Source organism: Enoplosus armatus, chromosome 13, assembly GCF_043641665.1.
Source record: "Enoplosus armatus isolate fEnoArm2 chromosome 13, fEnoArm2.hap1, whole genome shotgun sequence".
NCBI lineage: Eukaryota > Metazoa > Chordata > Actinopteri > Centrarchiformes > Enoplosidae > Enoplosus > Enoplosus armatus.
In genome coordinates, this window is record NC_092192.1 from 11,536,346 (window position 1) to 11,559,845 (window position 23,500).

The 23,500-nt window shown below is 43.2% G+C and overlaps 2 protein-coding genes across 2 annotated transcripts in view; one reads left to right on the forward strand and one right to left on the reverse strand.

Moving 5' to 3' along the window:
* fryb (furry homolog b (Drosophila)) overlaps positions 1 to 14,980 on the forward strand; it is a 52,484-nt gene extending 37,504 nt beyond the window's left edge. The window contains exons 42-67 of the mRNA XM_070916687.1: positions 107 to 326; positions 523 to 674; positions 1,003 to 1,190; positions 1,331 to 1,425; positions 1,529 to 1,727; positions 1,826 to 2,047; positions 2,420 to 2,618; positions 2,727 to 2,824; positions 3,068 to 3,238; positions 3,548 to 3,688; positions 3,815 to 4,000; positions 4,146 to 4,310; positions 6,399 to 6,473; positions 6,598 to 6,768; positions 7,014 to 7,022; positions 7,416 to 7,610; positions 7,792 to 7,929; positions 8,023 to 8,237; positions 9,017 to 9,221; positions 9,408 to 9,557; positions 9,733 to 9,831; positions 9,927 to 10,010; positions 10,349 to 10,366; positions 10,599 to 10,709; positions 11,690 to 11,925; positions 12,239 to 14,980. Coding sequence (XP_070772788.1) covers positions 107 to 326; positions 523 to 674; positions 1,003 to 1,190; positions 1,331 to 1,425; positions 1,529 to 1,727; positions 1,826 to 2,047; positions 2,420 to 2,618; positions 2,727 to 2,824; positions 3,068 to 3,238; positions 3,548 to 3,688; positions 3,815 to 4,000; positions 4,146 to 4,310; positions 6,399 to 6,473; positions 6,598 to 6,768; positions 7,014 to 7,022; positions 7,416 to 7,610; positions 7,792 to 7,929; positions 8,023 to 8,237; positions 9,017 to 9,221; positions 9,408 to 9,557; positions 9,733 to 9,831; positions 9,927 to 10,010; positions 10,349 to 10,366; positions 10,599 to 10,709; positions 11,690 to 11,925; positions 12,239 to 12,497 — 4,001 coding nt within the window. The 3' untranslated portion in view covers positions 12,498 to 14,980. The remainder of the gene's footprint in view (positions 1 to 106; positions 327 to 522; positions 675 to 1,002; positions 1,191 to 1,330; positions 1,426 to 1,528; positions 1,728 to 1,825; positions 2,048 to 2,419; positions 2,619 to 2,726; positions 2,825 to 3,067; positions 3,239 to 3,547; positions 3,689 to 3,814; positions 4,001 to 4,145; positions 4,311 to 6,398; positions 6,474 to 6,597; positions 6,769 to 7,013; positions 7,023 to 7,415; positions 7,611 to 7,791; positions 7,930 to 8,022; positions 8,238 to 9,016; positions 9,222 to 9,407; positions 9,558 to 9,732; positions 9,832 to 9,926; positions 10,011 to 10,348; positions 10,367 to 10,598; positions 10,710 to 11,689; positions 11,926 to 12,238) is intronic.
* Positions 14,981 to 15,598: 618 nt separating this feature from the next.
* zar1l (zygote arrest 1-like) lies at positions 15,599 to 17,440 on the reverse strand. The gene is made up of 4 exons (XM_070918055.1): positions 16,841 to 17,440; positions 16,186 to 16,278; positions 16,014 to 16,088; positions 15,599 to 15,742 (listed from the first exon to the last, which is right to left on the reverse strand). Exons 1-4 carry the CDS (start codon positions 17,438 to 17,440, stop codon positions 15,599 to 15,601), a joined length of 912 nt encoding a protein of 303 aa, XP_070774156.1.
* Positions 17,441 to 23,500: the final 6,060 nt, after the last annotated feature.

Sequence of the window (23,500 nt, forward strand, 5' to 3'; positions counted from 1 at the left end):
CTCGATCAGTTTTCACATGGGAGAACCGATAAAAACATGTACATAACAATATGATAAAGCTGGGCAATATATTAATAATGCATTTAATTCTATAATGTTTCCTTAGATGCACCCGACTTCCTGCGAGAGTGGCAGACGTCTCCAGTGGTGGACTCCGGCCTCAGCTCCACCTCCAACTCTTCCTCTGCCAGTCTGGGTGGCGGCAGCACTGCAGGCAGTGTTGGAAATTTGCCCCTGGTGACACCCGATGACCTGGAGGACCTTGAAGATACGCCCAATGAAACCGACGAGAAGACAAACAAACTCATTGAGTTCCTCTCCACCAGGTACGCACACCTCCAGTGATGTTTTGTGCAGTCGTAGAAGCGCCACTGCTGCAGTTTGGTATACAAATGTTCGAGCAGGTGCGTTTATGAAGTGTGTGTGTGTGAAAATGTCACTGTAGTGCACACTGTGTGCACTGTGCACATGTTTAAGTGCTTGTGTAACATGTATGTGGTGCTACTGGTGGTGGGTATACAGTGCCTGGAGTACTGTGTTGTTGTTGCTCAGAGCGTTTGGTCCGCTGTGGGTGCACGAGGACATCACACCAAAGAACCCCAACTCCAAGAGCACGGAGCAGCTCTCCAACTTCCTACGCCACGTCGTCTCTGTCTTCAAGGAGTCCAAATCAGGTGATGTCATGTTAATGTCGTATGTCTTTCAATGAATAACAGAAATATCAGGGCTCACCTACTACTTCGTGATTCACGTGTAGCATTTCTGAAAATTCATATTCTATTTTCAAATGAGCCCTCTTCTGTGTTTTGCCATGAGGCAATCCACCAGACTTCATGCAAAATCCAACACATTGTCACAAAATACATAATAAAGTCAAATAGAGACTGCCAATATTCTCAACAATTATGTAATTTGCTAAAAGCAATACCCCTTATCTCCAAAAATGTAGCAAAACTTGATTCATAAACCTGCATGTGTGTTTGTCCCCATGTGTTTATACAGACTTCCACCTGGAGCACCAGCTGAGCGACGTGGCTTTACAGACGGCTCTGTGCAGCTCCTCACGTCACTATGCTGGACGCTCTTTCCAGATCTTCAGAGCCCTCAAACAGCCAATCAACAACCATGCTGTCTCTGACCTGGTCTCACGCCTCGTTGAGGTGGTGGGAGAACACGGGGACGAGGTGCAGGTGAGAAAGTGCAAGAACGAATGATTGTCGGGTTAGAGACAGAACTGTATTTAAGAGAACTACTCCAGACTCTCTTTACTCTGCAAATGAGCGTGCATGTTAGTGCTGATGCTTGTTTAATTCAACAACGTGTGTTTCAGGGCTATGTGATGGAAGTGCTGTTGACGCTGGAGTCGGTGGTGGTGAATCTAGCAGAATGTCTGAAAAACAGCGACCTTATGGCAGCTCTAACCAGGTAGGCCTTTGCTCGTCTTCGTAGGGATTTGATACAAGGACACCACATTCAACATATGTAACCATATTCAATTATACTCACTTTTACTGTGTTTTATTCGCAGGACGTCCTCGCCAGACTTCGTGACTAGTGACAAACTGATGAACAGGAAGAGCACAGGTCAGTTGAACTTCCCTGGCCCGGGATTTGTTGGTCTGTCATCACAACGCCACCAGCGCTCCTACTCGGTCCCCAAGAAGTTTGGCGAGTGTGGCCACCAGTCGAGTGATCCTCCTCGCAGTGCAACTCTGGATCGCATACAGGCAAGAAAGGAAGATTCTTGTTTAGAGTAACATTAATGCTGGAGCAGACTTGTTGAACACAGCACATCTCACTAATTCAGTGTTATATCAATCTACAGGCCTGCAACAGTCATGGCCTCGCCCGAACTGGAAGAAGCCCCGGGTCCTGCACATCGTCAACCAATCGTATTGATCCGAGTGTTCTATCAGATCCTGCCCATGTTTCCCATCCGTCATCAATACTGGCCACAGTCTTCTGGGTGGCGGTGTCACTCATGGAGTCAGACTTTGAGTTTGAATATCAGATGTCACTTCGCCTTGTTCACAAGTTGCTGTCAAAGGTAGAGGAGATGAAACGTACTGATCTTAGTGGGGAAGTTATGTAATTGTAGAAACAAAAGTTAGGACAGAGATAAAACTAGGAGCAGACAAGTGCAAGCAATTTCTGAAAGCTGTGATGCCCTTTACTACCAACTTGACCAAGTCCGAAGAAGGGCTAGAAGGGCTAAAAACCTTACCTTATCTTTTATTATACTTTTAAATGAAAGCTTCCTGTCCTATAAGTATGTCAGCACTGTACCGAAGTGCAAGCTACTGGCTATGAAATTAAAAACAAATGCCTCAGTTTTGTCAGAATGCATTTCAGGAGGATACTAAATAATACTACCAACTTCCAGTTTCAGTTAAACCAAACAACTTATTTTTTTTCCCAGGTTCCCTTAGACAGAGCAGAGAACCGCGAACGCCTAGAGAAGCTGCAGGCTCAGCTGAGGTGGAGCGGGTTCTCTGGGATTCAGCAGCTTTTGCTGAAGGGTTTTACCTCCCAGGCCACTTCTGACCTCACCTTGCAGCTCTTCTGCCAGCTCACCCCTGTCTCCCGCGTGCCTGTTGTTGACAGTTCACAGTCTATAGGTAGGTAACTGTCATCCTGTTTCATTTTATTAGCTCAGTCACTGACAAAGTATATGGTCTATTTATGCTGTGGTGGTGTTGGAAGTTCAACCATATCTCTCTGTGCAGGTTTCCCTCTGAATGTGCTGTGTCTGCTGCCTCACCTGGTGCAGCACTTTGGCCACCCGACTCAGTTTTGTAAGGAGAGCGCCGAGAGGATCGCACAGGTACAATTCTTCCCTTGAGTCTAGTCTAGTTTACTATAGTTTGCTTTTGCTTTACTTCAGTTTCCTTTAGGTTAGGTGAGGGTTTATTAGGCGTTGAAGCAAGTTTGTCTAAAAAAAAAAAGGCACAAGAAAAAAACATGCAGTTTAATGCATGCAGGAGAGACGAAAAGCCAAAGTTGCCCATGAAAACATTGCAGTTTAAGAGTCTGTGTCTCTCTCATGCTCTGTCTTCCCCTCTTTTAGGTGTGTTTGGAGGAGAAGCACACAAAGCTGTCCCATTTGGCCCATGTGATGACTCTCTACAAGACACGTTCCTACACACGGGACCCTTTCTCCTGGGTCAGTGTGGTTTGCCGTTACCTGCATGAGGCTTTCTCCGACATCACACTCAACATGGTCACCTATATGGCTGAGGTGAGTGCTGATAAATATGCATTGCATACCTTATTTCTAGGTTTACATGGTTAGGTTTCTCCCAGTGGCTACAAGGATATACTACAAGTCAAGCAAGGACAGTTAGTAAGGGATCCATTTCTCCATTCAGGTGCAGAATGGGTTTATGATATTTTGCTTTTCAGTAATCTGCCAGTTGGTAATGGATAATCCAATCACCTACAGTCTAGTATTATATTGGCCATATACCCATCGACTTTGCCCCTAAGCAAGATACATTTTTTGGTTGCACGCTTTGTCACACACTGAATGCCTCTCTTTTTCTGTCAGCTGCTGGATAAGGGCCTCCCCAGTATGCAGCAGTCTCTCCTCCAGATCATCTACTGTCTGCTCAGCCACATGGACCTGACCGCTGTACAAGTCAAACAGTTCAACGCTGATGTCACGAAGACCATTGAGAAGTTTGTCCAGGTAACTGTCCTACAGTACTTTGAGTTACCTGCTGCTTATTACACTACTACTATGTGTGGTATTGTGTGATATAAAGTATGCACTGCTGTCTCTTTTATAATGTGTGCTGTGTTTGTGATTCTATAGACGGTACACTGGAAGGATGCCTTAAACATCTTGAAACTGGTGGTGTCACGCTCTGCCAGCCTAGTTCATCCAGTGTATGGCCACACGCAGGGTGACCTGTCCAACCTAGAGGTCAGCAGGGTGTGGGACGGTTCAGCCAAGGCTCTGCCGGGAAAAACACTGGACTTCACCTTTGACATCTCTGAGGTGAGGAAGTTTGAAGTGCCCACCACACACTTACACTTACAATACTCTGCATTTTCCAACACGTTGAGAGAGAAAAAAGAGGACTACATGTCGTAACTGTATTGAAACATTTTCATGAGGACCTGCCTCCCCATTTTCTATACAGACTCCAGTGATTGGGCGTCGGTTTGACGAGCTCCAGGGTTCGGGGGGTAGAGAGGGGAAGGCCAGAGCCATGGCTGTAACACGCAGTACTTCCTCCACCTCCTCTGGATCCAATTCCAACACCATCCTGGTGCCCGTCAGCTGGAGGCGACCACAATCCTCTCAGGTAGAGTTAGATCCTACCACACCAAGATATCACCATGTCAACATTTTAGATCTGTCAGTTTATGTACATTTCTTTATGTACAGTGCATCCGGAAAGTATTCACAGCGCTTCACTTTTTCCACATTTTGTTATGTTGCAGCCTTATACCAAAATGGATTAAATTTATTTTTTTCCTCAAAATTCTACACACAACACCCCATAATGACAACGTGAAAAAAGTTTATTTGAGATTTTTGCAAATTTATTAAAAATAAAAAACCTGAGAAATCACATGTACATAAGTATTCACAGCCTTTGCTCAATACTTTGTTGATGCACCTTTGGCAGCAATTACAGCCTCAAGTCTTTTTGAATATGATGCCACAAGCTTGGCACACCTATCTTTGGGCAGTTTCACCCATTCCTCTTTGCAGCACCTCTCAAGCTCCATCAGGTTGGATGGGAAGCGTCGGTGCACAGCCATTTTCAGATCTCTCCAGAGATGTTCAATCGGATTCAAGTCTGGGCTCTGGCTGGGCCACTCAAGGACATTCACAGAGTTGTCCTGAAGCCACTCCTTTGATATCTTGGCTGTGTGCTTAGGGTCGTTGTCCTGCTGAAAGATAAACCGTCGCCCCAGTCTGAGGTCAAGAGCGCTCTGGAGCAGGTTTTCATCCAGGATGTCTCTGTACTTTGCTGCATTCATCTTTCCCTCTATCCTGACTAGTCTCCCAGTTCCTGCCGCTGAAAAACATCCCCACAGCATGATGCTGCCACCACCATGCTTCACTGTAGGGATGGTATTGGCCTGGTGATGAGCGGTGCCTGGTTTCCTCCAAACGTGACGCCTGGCATTCACACCAAAGAGTTCAATCTTTGTCTCATCAGACCAGAGAATTTTGTTTCTCATGGTCTGAGAGTCCTTCAGGTGCCTTTTGGCAAACTCCAGGCGGGCTGCTATGTGCCTTTTACTAAGGAGTGGCTTCCGTCTGGCCACTCTACCATACAGGCCTGATTGGTGGATTGCTGCAGAGATGGTTGTCCTTCTGGAAGGTTCTCCTCTCTCCACAGAGGAACTCTGGAGCTCTGACAGAGTGACCATCGGGTTCTTGGTCACCTCCCTGACTAAGGCCCTTCTCCCCCGATTACTCAGTTTAGATGGCCGGCCAGCTCTAGGAAGAGTCCTGGTGGTTCCGAACTTCTTCCACTTACGGATGATGGAGGCCACTGTGCTCATTGGGACCTTCAAAGCAGCAGAAATTTTTCTGTAACCTTCCCCAGATTTGTGCCTCGAGACAATCCTGTCTCAGAGGTCTACAGACAATTCCTTTGACTTCATGCTTGGTTTGTGCTCTGACATGCACTGTCAACTGTGGGACCTTATATAGACAGGTGTGTGCCTTTCCAAATCATGTCCAATCAACTGAATTTACCACAGGTGGACTCCAATTAAGCTGCAGAAACATCTCAAGGATGATCAGTGGAAACAGGATGCACCGGAGCTCAATTTTGAGCTTCATGGCAAAGGCTGTGAATACTTATGTACATGTGATTTCTTAGTTTTTTATTTTTAATAAATTTGCAAAAATTTAAAAAAAACTTTTTTCACATTGTCATTATGGGGTGTTGTGTGTAGAATTTTGAGGAAAAAAATTAATTTAATCCATTTTGGAATAAGGGTGTAACATAACAAAATGTGGAAAAAGTGAAGCGCCGTGAATACTTTCCGGATGCACTGTAGTCTTTGGCGTGGCATCTCATTGCTGCTTGGTATTGTAACACCAGTAACAAACAGTCAAATAGAGAATTGCCACTACTTGATATACCCACTGACACTCTGGCTCACCGTTCTTTGTTTGGACATTAAAGTCATATTTCTCTGCAGGTGCTTGCTTTAGTTTAATAGCACCTGCTTTGGTATGGACTTTGTATATATGTAAATGATAAATTCATGGAAGCACTGGGCTCAACTGATTTATTGTTCATTTAAACATCTGAAGCATCAAGCCAAGAAAGAGGAAAGGAACAATCTCTAGTATAATAGAGTTTATGTCCATTCCCCTTTGATTAATACTCTTTTATTTCTTGCTGTCTTTCTCCTACACACAGAAACGAACCAGAGAGAAGCTGGTGAACGTTTTGTCTCTTTGCGGACAAGAAGTTGGACTCACCAAGAACCCATCTGTAAGCTCCTCCAATCATTCCAGAAATGTATGGAGAATAAAGCCTCTATTGTTCCTAAGGAAGTTTTGACCTTCAACAGCTGTCTGTGACGAGTGTAAATACCTTTTTTGTTCCATCTCGTCAGGTGATCTTCTCATCGTGTGGCGACTTGGACATGATGGAGGTGCGGGAGAGTGGTGTGTCATCAGAGGAGGGCGGAACCAGAGAGGACACGTTAGACGACACTGCCAGCGAGCAGCAGTTCAGGGTTTTCCGAGACTTTGACTTCCTGGATGTGGAGCTGGAGGACGGAGAGGTGATTCATATTTTACTGTATTTTACCCATGGTCACTTTGAGTGCATAACTTACATCACTTGTTTTAAAGTGTAGATAGTAAAGTATCTGTCTCTTTCCTTCCCTTTTACCTTTTAATGCATGTTTAATTTTATCCACCTGTCTTTCTTTAACATCAATATATTTGAAATGTATTTCTCTGTCCCTCCTCCTTGTCTGTCTCTCTCTCTAACTCTGTGTCTCTCTCTCTTCCCCTCGCTGCCTAGGAGCTCCAGGTAAGGTCTCTCACACTGAGCACTTACATTAGCTTCTGTCAGCGCTGTGGTGTTGCTGGCTCCTTTGTTTCTCACTGAAAAAAACAAAGGACGATTGTGCTTCATTTTGCTCTCACAGCTTGGTTGCAGAACTGCCTTTCTGATAATAGTGCTACTTGTCATAATGGAGATAAATATTGTAAAGTCTTTATGGGAAAAGATTTTCATATTGAATGCAAACAGCCTGTCCAGCATATTTTCATGCCATGAATAACAGTTCATTTTGCATCTTGTGCTTGTCATCAGATGCTCTTAGACAGCAACAATTCATTATCTTGTAGGTTAACATGAAACGTAATTGCTACCATTGCCTCTGCCCTTGTCTTCCAATGTGTATGTGTGTGTTTTATGTAGGGCGAGACCGTCGATAACTTTAATTGGGGCGTGCGTCGGCGATCTCTGGACAGCACAGAGCTGGGTGACTTGTTGGAGGAGAGCCAGCACTCAGGCAGCACCCCCAGTCTGGGTCACGAGGACCCCCACGATTCAGACGAGTCCTCAGAGGAAGAGGAGTCTTCAACCAGCCAGAGCCTCTCTCACTCTCAGCTTGTGCGTAGCCTTAACTGTTGGATCAATACAACATGAACATCCACCGAAGCCTGAAAAACGTTACTGTCTGTAATTGTAATGACCCAATTTCATAGAATAAGTCAATGACATTTATATATTTATACTAAGTATTATTATAATAATCATGATATGTGATTTCTTGTTTGCCGTCTTGTTCCAGACTAACCCTTCTCCATCAGAGGAAACCAATCACACTGATTCTCTGTCTACTTCTTACGACACATCTGCCGACCCACAATCCTTCACCGCCACCACACCGGGCCAGGGAGTGCTCCATGATGATCACAGTGGCCTACATGTGAGGAATAATTGACATAAACGTATACATACATATGCACATTTGTAGAGATATATTTGTTATCAGGAAAATGTAATGTCTTTGTGTCCTCAGGGGAGGGTGTGTGGAGATGATGAGGACACTCAGGCCCAGGATGACGACCTGTCACTGAGCGCCAACGAGCTCCCTCACGGCTCAGACTGCGGCGAGAGCTTCACCCTGGAGTTGCCGGGGCAACCTCAGGATCAGCCACGCAATCTGGACCACAGCCTCAACCCAGACTACTGCCAACCACCGCTGGACTTTCTAGACCCCAACTGTCTGCCCAGGTGAATGTGCCAGACAGGAGTAAAAGAACAGGAAACAATATGGAGTATTGTTTCACTGGAACTTTTTATCAACCGGCAGATTGACTGACAATGGGACTAAACCTTGGTTAAACTGCAGTCTAAGCGCTTATTTTAATCTGTCACGTCTGTGTTTGTATATACAGCATTGGGACAGATCAGGTCATTTATCATAAGCTGTCATTCACAATGTATACTGTAAATACTTTTCTGAGACATCCAATTTTCTGGCATTTATCTGTGCGTACATGCAAACTACAGTTAAAATGCTTCATGAAAATAGACTTTGAACCTTGTGTAAGTAAAAACATTGCTACATACATGGGTAACGTTAGGTTGCATGCAAATTGACAATACTTCTCAACCCCCTATATGCTGTATATGTTACATCCCTGCTTGTTAGATTCAGCATGTGACCATTGTTTTTCTTTGTTTCCGCAGTTTGTGTTATATATTGTCGCGATTTTCCTAATTTTCTCATGACATATTAAATTATTCCTATTAGATAATTCCTATTAATCCTGACCCATGGGGTGTAGGCATTATATTTTCTGCCGCTTGTATATTAGGCTAGCTGTAAAAAAAGGCCAATAATTTTTTTCAAAATACTACTTGAATCAGTTCCAAATGGCACAGAGGCAAGTGCATTATCCAGTTCATATAATCCCATGACGTAGCTGGGTACTTGATTTTGTTTAGGGGAAGGTATCAAAACCTTTTTTCTCTGTACCCCCATTTCTTTCCCATTTCCATGGCGACAGCTTACGTGATGATGTAGATGACTTGGAAGACCTTGGTTTTCCTCCTCCCCCCTCTCCATTTTTCTCCGCCATCTTGGCAGCCTTCCAACCCACAGTGTGTGACGATGCTGAGGAAGCGTGGCGTTGTCATATCAACCAGCTTGTCACCGACTCAGATGGGTCCTGTGCCGTCCACACTTTTCAAGTCTTCTCATCTCTCTTTAAGGTAAACGGCAGTAAGGATTCGTTGAAATCAGTCGTAATTCATCACACTGTATGTTTAGGTTTCTCCCTGTGTTTGTGACTATGATGCTCTTTTTTTCCTCTTCAAGCAGACTCTCATATCCAGCAGGATTTACATGCACTTATGTGCAACAGTGCAATAATTCCTCAAACTTTCTTTCTTTCCCAGAACATCCAGGGTAAATTCTGCGTCCTGACAACTGATGTTGCCACTTACCTTGGAGAGGGCTTAAGGGGCATCGGATCAAAGTTCCTCAGGTCCTCGCAGATGCTAACCACATGCTCAGATTGTCCCACAATCTACATCGATGCTGACACGGTGAGCGTTGCTGGCAGACATAATTGACTTGGCGTTGATTAGAGCATGTTGGATCAGCCCATGGTAGCCTGCACACAGAGGGAAATGGGACGGGGGAAATGTTGGATTAGTCCGGCAAGTCTAATGCACTGAAGTCATTTTTCACCTCCTCCTTTCTTCTTGTTTGTCTTTCCAGATCATGTCCTATGGTCTCCTTGAAAAGATGAAGTTCAGTGCGCTGGAGCTGCAAGAGTACTTGGATACCTACAACACGAGAGAGGATGCTGCTGTATCGGTAACTCAACCTCCACACGTTATTGATAAATCTGTTTTCTTACTGCAAATATGCGACTAACTCTCTAACGCTCTTGTTACGTTTTTTTTCTTCAGTGGCTGAGGAACTGTAAGGACACGTTTCCCAGGTGCCCCGGCGACAGTGTGGTTACCTGCCAGCCTGGAGACTCAGAGGAGAAGGTACGGGCAACTTGTTTACAAATTATAGAGTTTACAGGCAAACACACTCAACATATGGGTAACTTCTTCATCTGTGCTTTGCATTTCTATTTCTCTTTGCTCCTCTGTGATTTTGTCACACTGAAATGTTTGCATGTTCGCTGTGTGTTATCTATTTTATAGCCTTAGCCACTGAGAACTACGACTAAAAGTTGCTGGGTTTTATACACTGTTGACTAATTCTTGGTAGCTTGACTGTGAATAGCTGTGGTTTATACTGTGCTGTGCATGTGTTTGATTGACGCTTTGTCTTCCTCTCACCTCACTCTGACGCCCTAACATGCTCTCTCGCTGTCTAGCAAATGGAGTCTCTTGCAGTAAGTTCTCTTACAAGTTTCTTCACTTCACTGCCTTAGATTCATCTCAAATAAACTGCTTAATTTACTTTGCACAAGACAATCAGCTAGTCGTGTTATTGTGTGTTTGTATTCCTTTGCATGTTTGTATATATGTGGTGTGTCTTTTGAGAATGTGCGACTGTGTTATTGTCTGTTCTGTTTCTCTACTACTGATGAATCTGACCCTGTTTTCATCTTTGATGTCTTCTAGCAACTGGAGCTTTGTCAGAGGCTCTACAAACTGCACTTCCAGCTCCTCCTACTCTTCCAGTCCTACTGCACGCTTATTGGTCAAGTTCATGCCATCAGCTCTGTGCCTGAGGTGAACCCAATCATAATTCATAAAGACATCATTCACAGTTTTAACACAGCAAGCTCTTTTATTGGCTCTCTTATTTATGCCTACATGAGAAGATTCACTATACAAGTAATCTGTGGTCAGAATCAGACATTAAATATGAATGCTGTAGATGCTGGATGTGAAAAGATGTGTTCCATGATTATCAGCTAAACGTAAAATGTAAATTTAGATAGATATCCATCATCTGAAACCTAATCTGAAGTTCTTGGTCAGTGTGATTAATAGCAACTAGAGCTCGACTGACGCTGGATTTTTCAGATAGATACTGATATTTGTGAGTTTTTGAATCCCAAAACTCATTCATTTTAAACATAAAATTTTTTGATAAGGATCAAAGAATTGTGACCAAGACATGTACTGAGCTCACTGGTGGACATGTCAATGTATGTGGACAGTGTCACTTTCTTGTTACATATCAGCCATCATACTGTATAGTAAAATGTCTGTGACATACTGTATATACCTGTGATATATGTGATAATATCTGCTTTAACAATGACAAATTACTGTACCAGTATGTCCATGAAGGGAAAATACAACTACAACTATACAACTAGGAAGCAGCATCATATAAAAATAACAATCTTTATTATACAAAAATATTATTTTGTTGGCTAAAAAAAGGAGAAGCTCACATATACACTGTTCAGGGAGCTCAAATCTAATTATTTCATTTTCTTCACGGAGGAGAATAAAACCTGCGGCTCGCCAACAAGTGCAATGAATTACAGGTCCGGCCAGACCAACTGCCCCCAATGTCAGTTCCACCTGGCTACATCATGACATAGTTTGCTCTTCCAAAATAAAAAAAATTAATAGTTTTAGATTTAAAGAATCTTGAGTATTGAATCAAATGGTATAAACGTTCCTTCTGTGATGACTTTAAAAGCTCACACACACACCAACACTCAACCACCATCTGTTTCCCTCCCACCTCATAGCTGATGAACATGTCCCGAGAACTCACTGATCTGAAGACCAGCCTGCAGGCAGCAGAGGCAGCTGTAGCCAGCGACCTGGAACACAAACACTTGGCCCACACTCACGCGCACGCCACCCAGGTGGCAGCCATGGTTGTGCCCATCTTCCCCACCTCAGAGGCAGCTGTGCAGGCCATACTGGAGTGCCTTAAGAACCATGAGTTCACCAAAGCTGTGCGCTACATCCAGGAGTGCAGGTAACTGCTACACGAGATAATAGTTGCCTGATGACATCAACATTCATCAGTTTGTACTGACATTTGATGTCGATAAATATGAATATTTTGATGTCCCAGTATCACTTTCTTTCAACATTTTCTTGGAGTAGAAAAGAGTCTGAAAGATCGGTTAGACTGTATTGAAACCAGTACTCTTGAAGTGTTTTCAGTAATAGCGGCAAAACATTAGTTTATATAGGTGCAACACTGCTGTTATTGGAAATGAAAAGCTCAACATTGGACCTAATCAAATACCATCACATCATGCCTTCTTTTTTTGTCTCGTTTTCAGGAGGCAGTGGCCCAACGGAGTGTTTGGTGGCAGCTCAGAGAGCGAGGTTCAGACTCTGCTCAATGTCTACTTTCGCCACCAGACGCTGGGCCAGACGGGCACCATCGCCCTGGTTGGTTCCCGCCAGGACCTCAGCCTGATCTGCTCCAAGCTGCTGGAGCTCAACGGGGAGATCCGCGACATGATCCGCCGCGCCCAGGGTTACCGGGTTGTCACAACCTACCTCCCCGACTCCAGCGCCTCCGGGACAAGTCTCTGACAGGAGCTCAGGAGCCCCCCACCCCCTCCTTCTCCGCCCTTGCCTCCCCCGTCACTGCAATCATTGACCCTTCCAAAACCATCTCCACATCCCTCGTTGCCATCTCAGCCTGCTCTTACAGAGGAGGCCCAGCACCCACATACCTGGCCCCTGCCTCCTCCTGTGTGTCTGTTGCCCCGGCTGCACAGCTTCAGACAGATACCCGCCTACCCTCCTGCCCAACACCAGAACCATATTTAGACCATGACCCAAACCTTTCTCTGCTGTCCTCATCCTCATCCACTTTAGACTCTGATACCTCTTTGCTTGATTTTCCCAAACCCCCAGACCTGTTCTCATCGCACAGCTGCTCAAACACACCAGGCCAACCAGATTTTACACTGCCACACACACAAGAGCCCAGGAGGAGTTATTTCGATGAGAACACTAGCATTTATTGTCCCTTCAGAGGACATTCATCACACAGTTCACCACTGTTACATTTACACGGCAGCAAACATTTGAAATCCTCTCTGACATCCAACATGCTCCCGACTGTAGCCTCAGAACCCACGTTGCTCACACACTCTGACTCAAACGCATCCCCCATTCCACCTCAGGGCTCACATCTCCCCCATTTCCCGCACTCTCCATACAAACACTCAAGCCAACACCCGATTCTCCACCCGGGCCATGACACAGTCTTAACCCACGGCCCTGCTCCGTCTTCATCCCTTCTCCCTCCCCCTCCTCCCCCTCCTCCCCCTCCCTGCCCCACCAGCCCAGGAGAGGCTGCAGCATGGGGTTGTTGTTGCTCCCTCAGTGGCACTGCTACGCCCTTGTCTCGCTACCTGGGGAAGGTGGGGCACACCGCCCTGCCCCTATTGAAAGTAGGGGGGCTCCTGAATGCCGAACCGTCCGACGTCCAGACCTGAGATGTAAACTTACAATGCCAGAGGACCTAAAGAGCTTAGACTCCTATGAATCCAAATGCCTGAAACCAACTATTCCTGAGCAGATCTTTGTATCTGAGAAGGAGAAGATGACTTCCCAGAGATACTTTACACTTTAAGAATCATGTCCCAGACATAATGGGATGTATCACTGAACCCACTAGATACTACAGATTGCTGCTTGCTGATAAAGATGATCTGATCTTAGCTTGGATTTCTAACTTGCTTCCCAGAGGAACTCAAGACCTGAATGAACTTGATTGACTGTTGCTGCCTCCTTCAGGAAGGATGTAGTTTGCTGGTAGTATCACCAGAGACAGTGAGGAAACTACCCGTGACACTACGTAACATCACTGGTAGAGTTTTCGCTATTGCACTAAATGATGTTTTGGTATTAGTTTTTAAAAAAAGATGTTACAGAAAGGAGGTTATGTTACTGTTTGTTTTGTTACTGTGAGAGAAAAGGCTGTCACTTCGCTGAGAAGGAAAAACGCTGGATTAATTTTTCTCTCCTGTTGTGTCTACTGTTTCGAGATCTCCTTTGGAGGAAATTGTGCAATGCATGACCCAGTTGAATGCTTTCTACTGTACTAGTGTCCCTTTTGCTCCCTAAAAGTCTGACCTCTCCAGACTGACTGAAAGACTGATCGACAAAGAGCGGATGCAGAATATTCAAGCGTAATTCCTCATGCTGCCCCTGCTCTGTTTATATTCTGTACCAGTGAACCAGCTTGTCTCCTGATTACTGTTGTAAACATTGGTAGACTAATCATGCCATTATCTGTGCACTCCTGTGGCTAGTCGTAGCATCATTAGCGAGTGTACACACTGTATATTTCTCACTGTCCTACACTGCAACACGTTGACCTTATGTGTTCACATGCCAAGAGGATGGTGCATGTATACACAAATATTTTGTCTTTTTGTCTGTATACTGTTTCTAGTTATGGGCACACAACCATTGTAGCATATGTTTGTGTGTAGTAGTTGCCTTACACGTTAAGGGAAATGCTGACATTCAGCACTAATTGTTGATGTTCAAAACAAAAACTGTGCTACTACTGAAGTCAAACACTTCCTGTCGTCAGCCCTTTTTTTGTGACTCTCCCTCGTCTCCACTCTAGAAGTTATTTGCTGTACAAATATCTTTTTCCTATTTATATCTGATCAGCTATAAATCACTCATTTGACTTAGGTTTTATATCGATGTTTGTTCTCTCAAATCAAACTGCCATGCATGCATCTTCTGTGTACTGTATGGAGTGTTTGAAATATTTATTAACAAAATCATATTTTATCTGAAAGATATGTTTGTATGAGGTACAAAAGGGAGCTTTAAGCTCATGCGGGTATGTTTTTTTTTCCTGTGTGTGGGAGAACATGTGTGTGCATGCCAAACAAGAAATTGCACATTTTTAAAAGCTTTTTAGATTAAGACTGTAGATGGGGTTTTTCTTTTTCCACCTTGTAAATACTTTTACAGCCTTTGTGAAGTTGTTTTGAGTTGATGCTCTGTACAAGTCAGTGTCAAAGTAAAAGACATGAAAATTATCTTGTGTGTGTCACTTAAAAAAACAAACCCTTGCATCACACATTTAAATGAATTTAGATATATGCATTTTAATATTAACATACTGCACAGTTTAAAGTTAGGGCTGCTCATTTGTTGTAACGCATTTAACTACGCACTGTTCAGCCTCAGCGCTGATCTTGCTTATTGACAGTACTGAACATTATTTTGTTGATTAGGAAGTTGAATGGATTCTGTGCTGCCAGAGCTCTAAAATAATGTGTTATAGTTATAAAGATCAAGGTTTATGAAAGAGTGCAAATTCAATATAATCTACAAGAATTTCTCAACTTTTGAGATGCAATGTTTATTTTATAAACTTTATTTCTTCTTACAAAAATATTTTTCATGTTTTGTTACACACCAGGTTTAATGAAGGGGCACAAAGACAACCTCTGAGAAGTTGTTTCAAATAAACAACCAAAGCAGAGATTCATCTACTCGCTGGTAGGAGAATAAAAGAATCTCTTCAAGTCCGTTACTGGAGGCAACTTCCATTTGAGGTACTAGATGGCTGCTGATGTGACCCTGAAGGCAAGTGCCATCAGATCTGCATGAAGAAAGGGTGAGACCAGACCAGACCAGAACACGGCTGCGGCTCAGACAATGTATTTGAAGCTGTAGGTGGCGTCACAGGACAGCCTTGTGCCCTTGCAGCGACAGCACAGGTCCTGGCGGTGAGGCCTCTTCATGTTAATGTGCCTCTGCTTCTTCTCACAGCTGCAGCAGGTCTGAGAGCAACCCTGAGATGGAGGAGGCAGTTTTAAGAAACTGAAAGAACTGATACTAAAATCAAAATCATGCACTTATGTCAATCATCATCATCATCAGGTGGACATTTGGAAAGCAGGAAAAATCACACTGTGCCATTCACAATTCAAATTCTCTCACATCTGACAGGGTGCTGAAGAAAACATTGTCGGTACACAATCTACTTGTTGGAATTTAATACCAAACCCAAGTGATTAAATTATCTTGCTTCATGTCCTCTTTGAACAAGACAAGTAAATGTACCTTGCAGAGGATGGACTCCACTCTGTAGGGGTTAAACCCCACCTGACACTTCCGGCAGAGCTGCTTGTAGTACACCTGACAAGATTTAAAAAAATAATAATAATAAATAAAAATTTAATCTGAATTCTTATTATGAATGCAGGTTTTGCCAAGATGGCAACAGACATCTTACCTTACTGGTTCCAGAGATGCACCACACATAAGCACTCTCCCACCGGATGTTACACTTTTTGCAGTGGAAAAAGCCATACCTCTGCTCCAGGAACTAAGACAAAAACAAAACACTGAAATCATTTGTGCACAGAGACATTACACACAATTATGCTGTGATGAAGGTAGGTCCATCTGTATGGCATACTGAGAGAAAACGTTCCTGCAGGAAACAAACACTAGGCCTGATCCAAGGCCTCAAAAAACATGTGCCTTTTATGAAGTCTAACCATTCATTTCTTGCACTGCACTTTTATGTTTATTCTGTTTTATTCAGTTTTAGTTTAACCCTCTTAAATTCTATTTATGTGTCATTTTATAATAGCTTGAGTTTCTTTTACATCTTAGTGACTTTTATGTCTTATTTAAAGCACTTTTAATGGCTCACTGTATCAAACTACCATACAGTAATTCTAGGCCCCAGTAGTACTCCAGTGTAGAGTAAATGTGTATAATGCACATAGTAGTTGGAGGAAGGGGGGGGGGGGGGGGGGGGCTTCATTGGGACTCAGCAGCTCATTATGTTCCTAATTGGAAAGTAGAATTAATTATCAGTGGAAATGTGTGAATCCAAGGAGAGTTCGTTCCCTTCAGGGTTTCTTGACACAGAAACCCACCTGAAAGTTGGACCCCTTTGAAGAAGACCGGTGGAAAGTTGTCTTGAAGTCCTTCACTGTGTCCTCCTCGCCGCTTTGATCCGTCTCAGCATCCCTGTCGGACTCGGCTTGCTCGGCGGCTTCAGTTTCTCCTTCGCTTCCATCGTCATCGCAGAGTTTCTTCATGAAGATCCTGCGGTCAAACACCGGCGAGTAGATGGAGACCGGCCTCAGGAAGCGCAGGTTGCTCACTGGCGGCGTGTTGTACGGCGCCTTCAGGTCCGGTTTCAACAGATCCGGGCTCTTTGGGGACTTTGAGGACGCGGGGTGGTCGCCCTCCAAGCAGAACAGCGTCTTGGGACCCAGTGAGCATTGGACGATTTTATCCACTTTGGCGTTTACCTGCACGCCGCACTCTTTGGTGTTCGCCTTCTTGAGCGGAGGAGGCACACTGGGGTGGACTTGAGACAGGATGACCTTGCAGAGCTCCAGGTAGTTGAGGCCCTGCGGGGTCATGAAGCGGCCCTCTCTCTTTCCCCAGCTGCTGTCCGGAGCTGGGGGAGCGCAGACCGGGTTATCGCAGACATTGTGGGGTGGAAACGTGGACAGGAACCCCTCCATCCTGGAGCCATGAAACCAGTCCAAGTCCTTCCTGCTGGGATTTAAACGGTTGCCTTGTTGCAGCACTGATTGGTTGATTGAGAACAAGGGCGTGCAGGAGCTAATTGAGCTGCTATATACTGAAATATTTAGAATCCAGGTTTAAAGATGTTAATAACAAAAGAGATATAACAAGCTCACTAAATAGTACACATTCAGAGGCATAGCTCCACATTTTATGGTCCATCTTAAAGAGTTAATGTTAATTAATGTAATGTCTTAAATGTTAAGATTCAATAATTATACATAATTGTAATTTCAAGTAATTGAATTTCATTCAAATGATTTTATTCTGATGTTCACGGGGCTAAGGTCTGTGTTATTTAAATGCAACGTCTGTTTTTCTCCAGACTGAAATGATATTGGATTATCCATTCAGCAGCAACAGTTCACTATACTGAAAACAGAGACAAAGCTATGGAAAAATATGCTTTCAAGCTAACCCTTCAAACTCATTACTCTCGCACTGTGCAAAATGTGAATGTGTTTTATCATTTTCTGCAGTAGAGTGCTTTAGATTTGAGGGGTGCAAAAATTATATTGGAGCTCCCCCTATAGTTCATATTGGCCAGAGACCCATCACAGACAGACAAAGCAAGCAGCTGATCTTTGAGACATCTATTCATTTTAGTTTGAGGTTCTGTAAACCAGAATGGCAAGACCTTTCTAATAGTCTAGTAGTGTGTTGATTTCTTAGGAGAAATCAGCAATTAGCTCCCTAAAATAACAAGTGTAACCAAAGTAAATGCACTTATAATGTACATATGAATGCCATATGGATGAATAGGTTAGCAGGGCAAGGAAAGGGGGAAAAAGTGATGGCTCCATAGTAGCTTGAAATGTATCTGAGAAAAGGCTGCATGACTAGAGGAACACTGACTTGATAAAATGCCCTTTAATAAGCAGGGATGCTTTTAAAATGTGAATAGCACCATTGAGCAGCAGCTAAATGGATTGTAAATACAAGAAATATGAATGACCCCTAATGAGAACATTGTGTTTATTGTGACTCTGTCTTATTTATGAGATCATTTTCACACAAACAAAAAACCTAATTTGAAACGCTGTCTGTTGGTGCATTCAAGTGCTGTCGGAATACTGGGGTTTCAACATTAGAGCGAAGGAACCGAACCCAACGAGGCAGTAAAGGCAACTGTCAAAACGTAAGATGTGTTTGTTTGGCATTGTTTATCACCATTGTAGTCTGTTTAACTTGTCTAACTGTTGCACATTTTTACATAAATAATTAAAACATTAATTAAGGCATTTTACTTTCTCCTTATTTCCTGGTAATAGGTTACAACACACACACACACACACACACACACACACACACACACACACACACACTATGATCCACATTCTGAACAACTCTGGGTAAACAAAATCCTCTTTACATGCTATGTAACAATAAAACTCTGATATGTCATTCTCCCTCAATATCAAATTGTCCATTCTCTATAATATATTTATTAGTGTGAGAATAATCTTTACGGTGAGAACTGTCTAATACATTATAGCTGCGATCCAGTACGTGAAATGTGAATTTGGATGATCAATAATCTTAAAAAGGACGCATTTGTAATAATTTTCATCACGTGAAAAGATAATACGAGCATCACCTAAAGGACCCAGTAGACCTACATGGACTCGCTCTATAGGTGGCGCTACACACTCATTGATGGTTTGTTCTGTTTGTACTCATGGGCACTGAATCTATACATATTGGCGCCATTTTGGAGCTAGGAGGGGGAAGAGAGCTGCAGAGGAGGACACGATTGATCACAATTCACCGTAACAGGTAAGAAAATGCACAAATATGCGACTCTTTTTTATTGAAACGTAGCAATATGTTCATCTGCTGCTGCGAAAAATGAAGTATAACCCAGGATGTGTCCGTGGAGTAGCCGGGTTTCTGGCGCTAATAGGTGGAGCGCAGCCCGCCTTGCTCGCCTGTGTTCTCGGCAGCCGTGTCCGATTCACAGCGCTGGTTGACCTGGTCCTGCGGCGCAAAATGGTTAGCCAGTGAAATACTAGCCCATTTGCTAGGCTCAATATCACAGCAGCACGAGCAAACAATGACTGGACTTGGTTGTATGACTGGGGTCGGGATATCGATAACGATATAACGGTAGTTAGCCGGGGTGTTTTGTTCAGTGAAACGTTACAAACGCTATCTGTCCGCCCTCTGTCACTGAGATTGCTGCTGCTGCTAACGTTAGCTTGGCTACGCTAGCTAGTGTAGTCGCTAGCGAGATGTGCATACCAGCTAGCTAACGGCAGCTAACTAGATTAGCCCACGGTCAACATTACAGCAACAAGGCAGTCTGGCTATACCATAGTCCCTGGCCTTGTCATGCAGTTGTACCATAACAATAAGCACCTCTATTCTTAAATTGTGTTCCTCTCTGTCCATAACTTAAATGTGGTAATAACAACCTAACCCGGTGGCTGTTCAACGCAAAATTATTTTCGTTGTGACTCTGTGATTTTTATGAGTTACTTGTTCAAGGCGCGTTGCTTTTTAGAGCGTAAATGGTTTATTTAGCGGTTGATCGGCTGCATAATTGATAGATTTAATATCTTATCTTTCTGATGAGGACTGATTGAAATCAGCACACATACTCTCGTCAACACTTATTGATATAACGTTAACAAACAACAAAAGGTTTTTAGCGAAGGAGTAGCGGTTTGTAGAAACCTCAAAGACATGAGGAGTTATTTATAAAATTGGACACCGCATGTTATTTTATAAACTGAGTGAGGACAGACACCTCCAGGGTGCTGCAGTGCATTTGTTTTGACAGCTATCAGCCTGTGATTATTGAATCGTGTCACAACCAACAGCGGATCACGGGTTGTAAGAGGTCTCTGAAATATATCATTATATGGCCAATACATAGTCGTTTCATTGGAATTTGTTACCATATAACACTTATAACCAGTACTGTTTAAGGTTCCTTTCCTAAAAAGCCAAGTTGGAATTTAATGTACACATGTTTTGTTGCTTGTTACCTACTTAAAATGGCTTTACGTAAAACCACATGGACTAGTGTTTAATCAGAAACCACTTTGTAGCAGAGTTAATTTTAGTTTTTGGTAATTCGTTCATCCCCCTTTCTAGATCTAATGCAGGCTGCAGCCCGTCAACTTGATTTTTCCCCAACTAAAAGGAAAACTGAGCAAAATTATGTTTGGTTTGCTCTGCAAAGCCACAATGGCAGTTTGTTTCTCTGTAATGGTTTGCTTGTGTTCAACATAGGAGGAAAAATGTCTGCACTGCCTGGTGACCTCTGTCTATAGATGTCGTGTCATATGGCTTCCCTTGCAGTTTGGCTTCTTCGAGGGTTTACTCCAACCTTGTCTCATTCCCATAAGCTTTGGACCAATTTCAATCCCTCCTTCTCTTCTTCGTTGTTGTTTCTGGGCGGCCTTCACTGGTTCAGATTTGATGGAGACATGCTCAGTTTAGAAAATGTCTATTTGATTTAATTTCAGCCGGGGAAACCTAAATTCTTTGACAGTCCTTCCCTGTTCAGCCGGTTTCCCTCACTTGGTGTTTGAGTGAGTGCCCATGTGGAGGTCGTTGAGTTCACTCTTAAAACCAACTGGTGTCCAGTCCTTCTGTTTGCTGACAGTCGCTCTCTTCCCTGTGATCACCCACAGGGTTTAAACAAAGGATGCCTGAAGGTTCAGATTAGGTTAGGAGAACTGCTCTGAGTCTTCACATTTCTGCTGGCAGCTGTGTTAAAGGGCTAAAGTGGGGAGAGCAGAAGCAGCGGACAGATATAAAACCTTGGTGGGGGGCTAAATGTGTTTTACTGTGATAAACCAATAATGAGCTGAAAGTAGCCCATGTTCAAGAGGTTTAGTGTAGAGTAAAGCGTGCCCCATGTGTGATTATTTACTGCCGCTTGTTATTCAAAGTGAAATATTCCCTGGTGGATGGTACCCAGACAGACCCCCCAGCTCGAGAAATGCTCTACTCTGATTGGCTGCCAGAGCTCTGTGTGTGTGTCAGTGTGGTAGACCGAGAGAGAGATGGACTCAAATTTGGCAGCAGCTGTGGGGTGAAAAAGAAGGTCAGAATCGAGCGATTTGGCAGCCAGCCAGTGTCCAGTGTGTGCGTTTTTTGGTCCTGCTTGCATGTGTGTGCGCATGTGTGTTTACAAAAGCTCATGTGCAGCTGCAGAACATTGTTTGGTGGTTATTCAAAACTCTAAATCAAACCCAGCAAGTGCTTTTGTCAGACGGTAGACCTACTGACCCAGACTGCTTCATAATAATCAATTCTCCTTCAGTGATAAAAGCAACATTGCAATCGTGAGAAGTCCCAAACAAGACAGTAGTTACAGAAGAAAAGTTATGTCCATTCATTTAATGCTTTTAGTAACAGTATATATGCAGTGATTCTATTTTGTTTTGAACGGTAGTAAAAACTTGTTTTGCTGAGTCCCCTGGGAGAGGTGGTGGTTGTGGAATTGAAGCAGAACAGGAAAACATACTTTTACATCCAGCAGCCACAAATGCTGGTTCATACCACATTTCAGACAACTTTGGTATTTTACCAGTGAAGGCAGGTAGTATAGCTGACAAAGTGAAAATGAGACTAAATCTACCTTGGGGCAAGTGCTGCCTTTGCTCTGTTGTTCTGAATGCCTGAAGAGAAATGTGGGAAAGGCCTATAGATCAGACTTTGTCCAATATCTGTCTTTTCATTTGTCTTAACTCTCCCCCATCTGTCATTCAGGAAATATAACAGACACCATCAATTTTGACCATACTTGGAGAAGTCATTCATTCCACCACTACTTTTTGGCTTTCTATGAAGTTACACAGATTGCCCTCTATACAGCACTATACTACAGACATATCACAGGGGTCAAAGTGAGATGACGTGTTTGTTACTGATTGAAATGGAAGAGGGCTGCTGGTCATGGAGGAGGTCATGTTTGTCGCTTACTTGTTTGAAATATAGCAGATTGCATGGATTGCACATATTTGTATTAACAAAGTGCAGAGTTTTTTTAGTCAAATACTGAGCATGACAGTTGGACAAAGAAGTAAAGCGATGTAGGCCTGCAACCCCCTATTTTTATTTATATTTTCATTACTGATTAATTTTCAGATTCAGTAAAATGGAAAATGCTTGTTATAATTTCCTGCAGCCCAAGATGACATCAAATTGTGCTACCAACAGTCCAAAACCCAAAGACATCAGTTTACTATCATGTATGACAAAGAAAAGCATCAAATCCTCACATTTGAGAATCTGTAACCAGCAAATATTTGACAGTTTGGCTTAGTAGTTGCCAATTCACTTGTTGATCGACTAATCGATTAATCAGTTTATTGCTGCAGCTCTACAGTGAGGTGTATCTCTATGGATGTTTTGACAAGGCAACAAGGGGGACTTTTTAGGTGGTTTTCTTTTCTATTTGAACCATTGCCTCCAAATCTAAATTTAAACAAGTGATGCTATAATTTCACAACTAAAGCTGTGTAATTTTCCCATAATCTAAAAAGAACACAGAGTAACTTGAGTCTACAATGAGCTTTTTTCCACCGCATATTTTTTTAAAAGAAGAAACTGAAACTCTAAGACTCATTAAATTATTACAGAAACGGAGCTGCTTAACAATCTGGAAATGGAAGAGGCAAGGTGCACAAATACCTGTGTTAAAAAAAACTACAACCCACTAAATACCATGAGGTTGGAATTTGTTGGAAGTTGTTTTTAACTTTTAGTCGTGGCCCGCCAAAAGTAATAAATGTATCTTAACACATTCTTTCCACATGTTTAGCCAAGAAGTGTCCAAAGCCCTGATTGTAAACAGCACATGCTCAATGTTTTTTTTTGTGTGATGCACCTTCATCAGCCTCGCAAAGACAAAGTAACAGTGCAAGCTCAGTTTTGGGGAGATGCTTTACACCCCAGCTAACCAATTTCCTGTGGGAAATCCCTGCAGTCTGTGTCACATTACAGTTACTCAATGTTGACGCTTTTACAATAAAGTTTCT

What these genes read in the sequence shown, in the direction of transcription:
- zar1l (XM_070918055.1), bottom strand. Translation starts at nt 17,440, where the DNA reads ATGGAGGGGTTCCTGTCCACGTTTCCACCCCACAATGTCTGCGATAAC. An exon ending in GCATCTCTGGAACCAGTAAG is followed by an intron (nt 16,089 to 16,185) that starts GTAAGATGTCTG and finishes AAATCTTGTCAG; the next exon opens with GTGTACTACAAGCAGCTCTG. An exon ending in TGGAGTCCATCCTCTGCAAG is followed by an intron (nt 15,743 to 16,013) that starts GTACATTTACTT and finishes CCTCCATCTCAG; the next exon opens with GGTTGCTCTCAGACCTGCTG.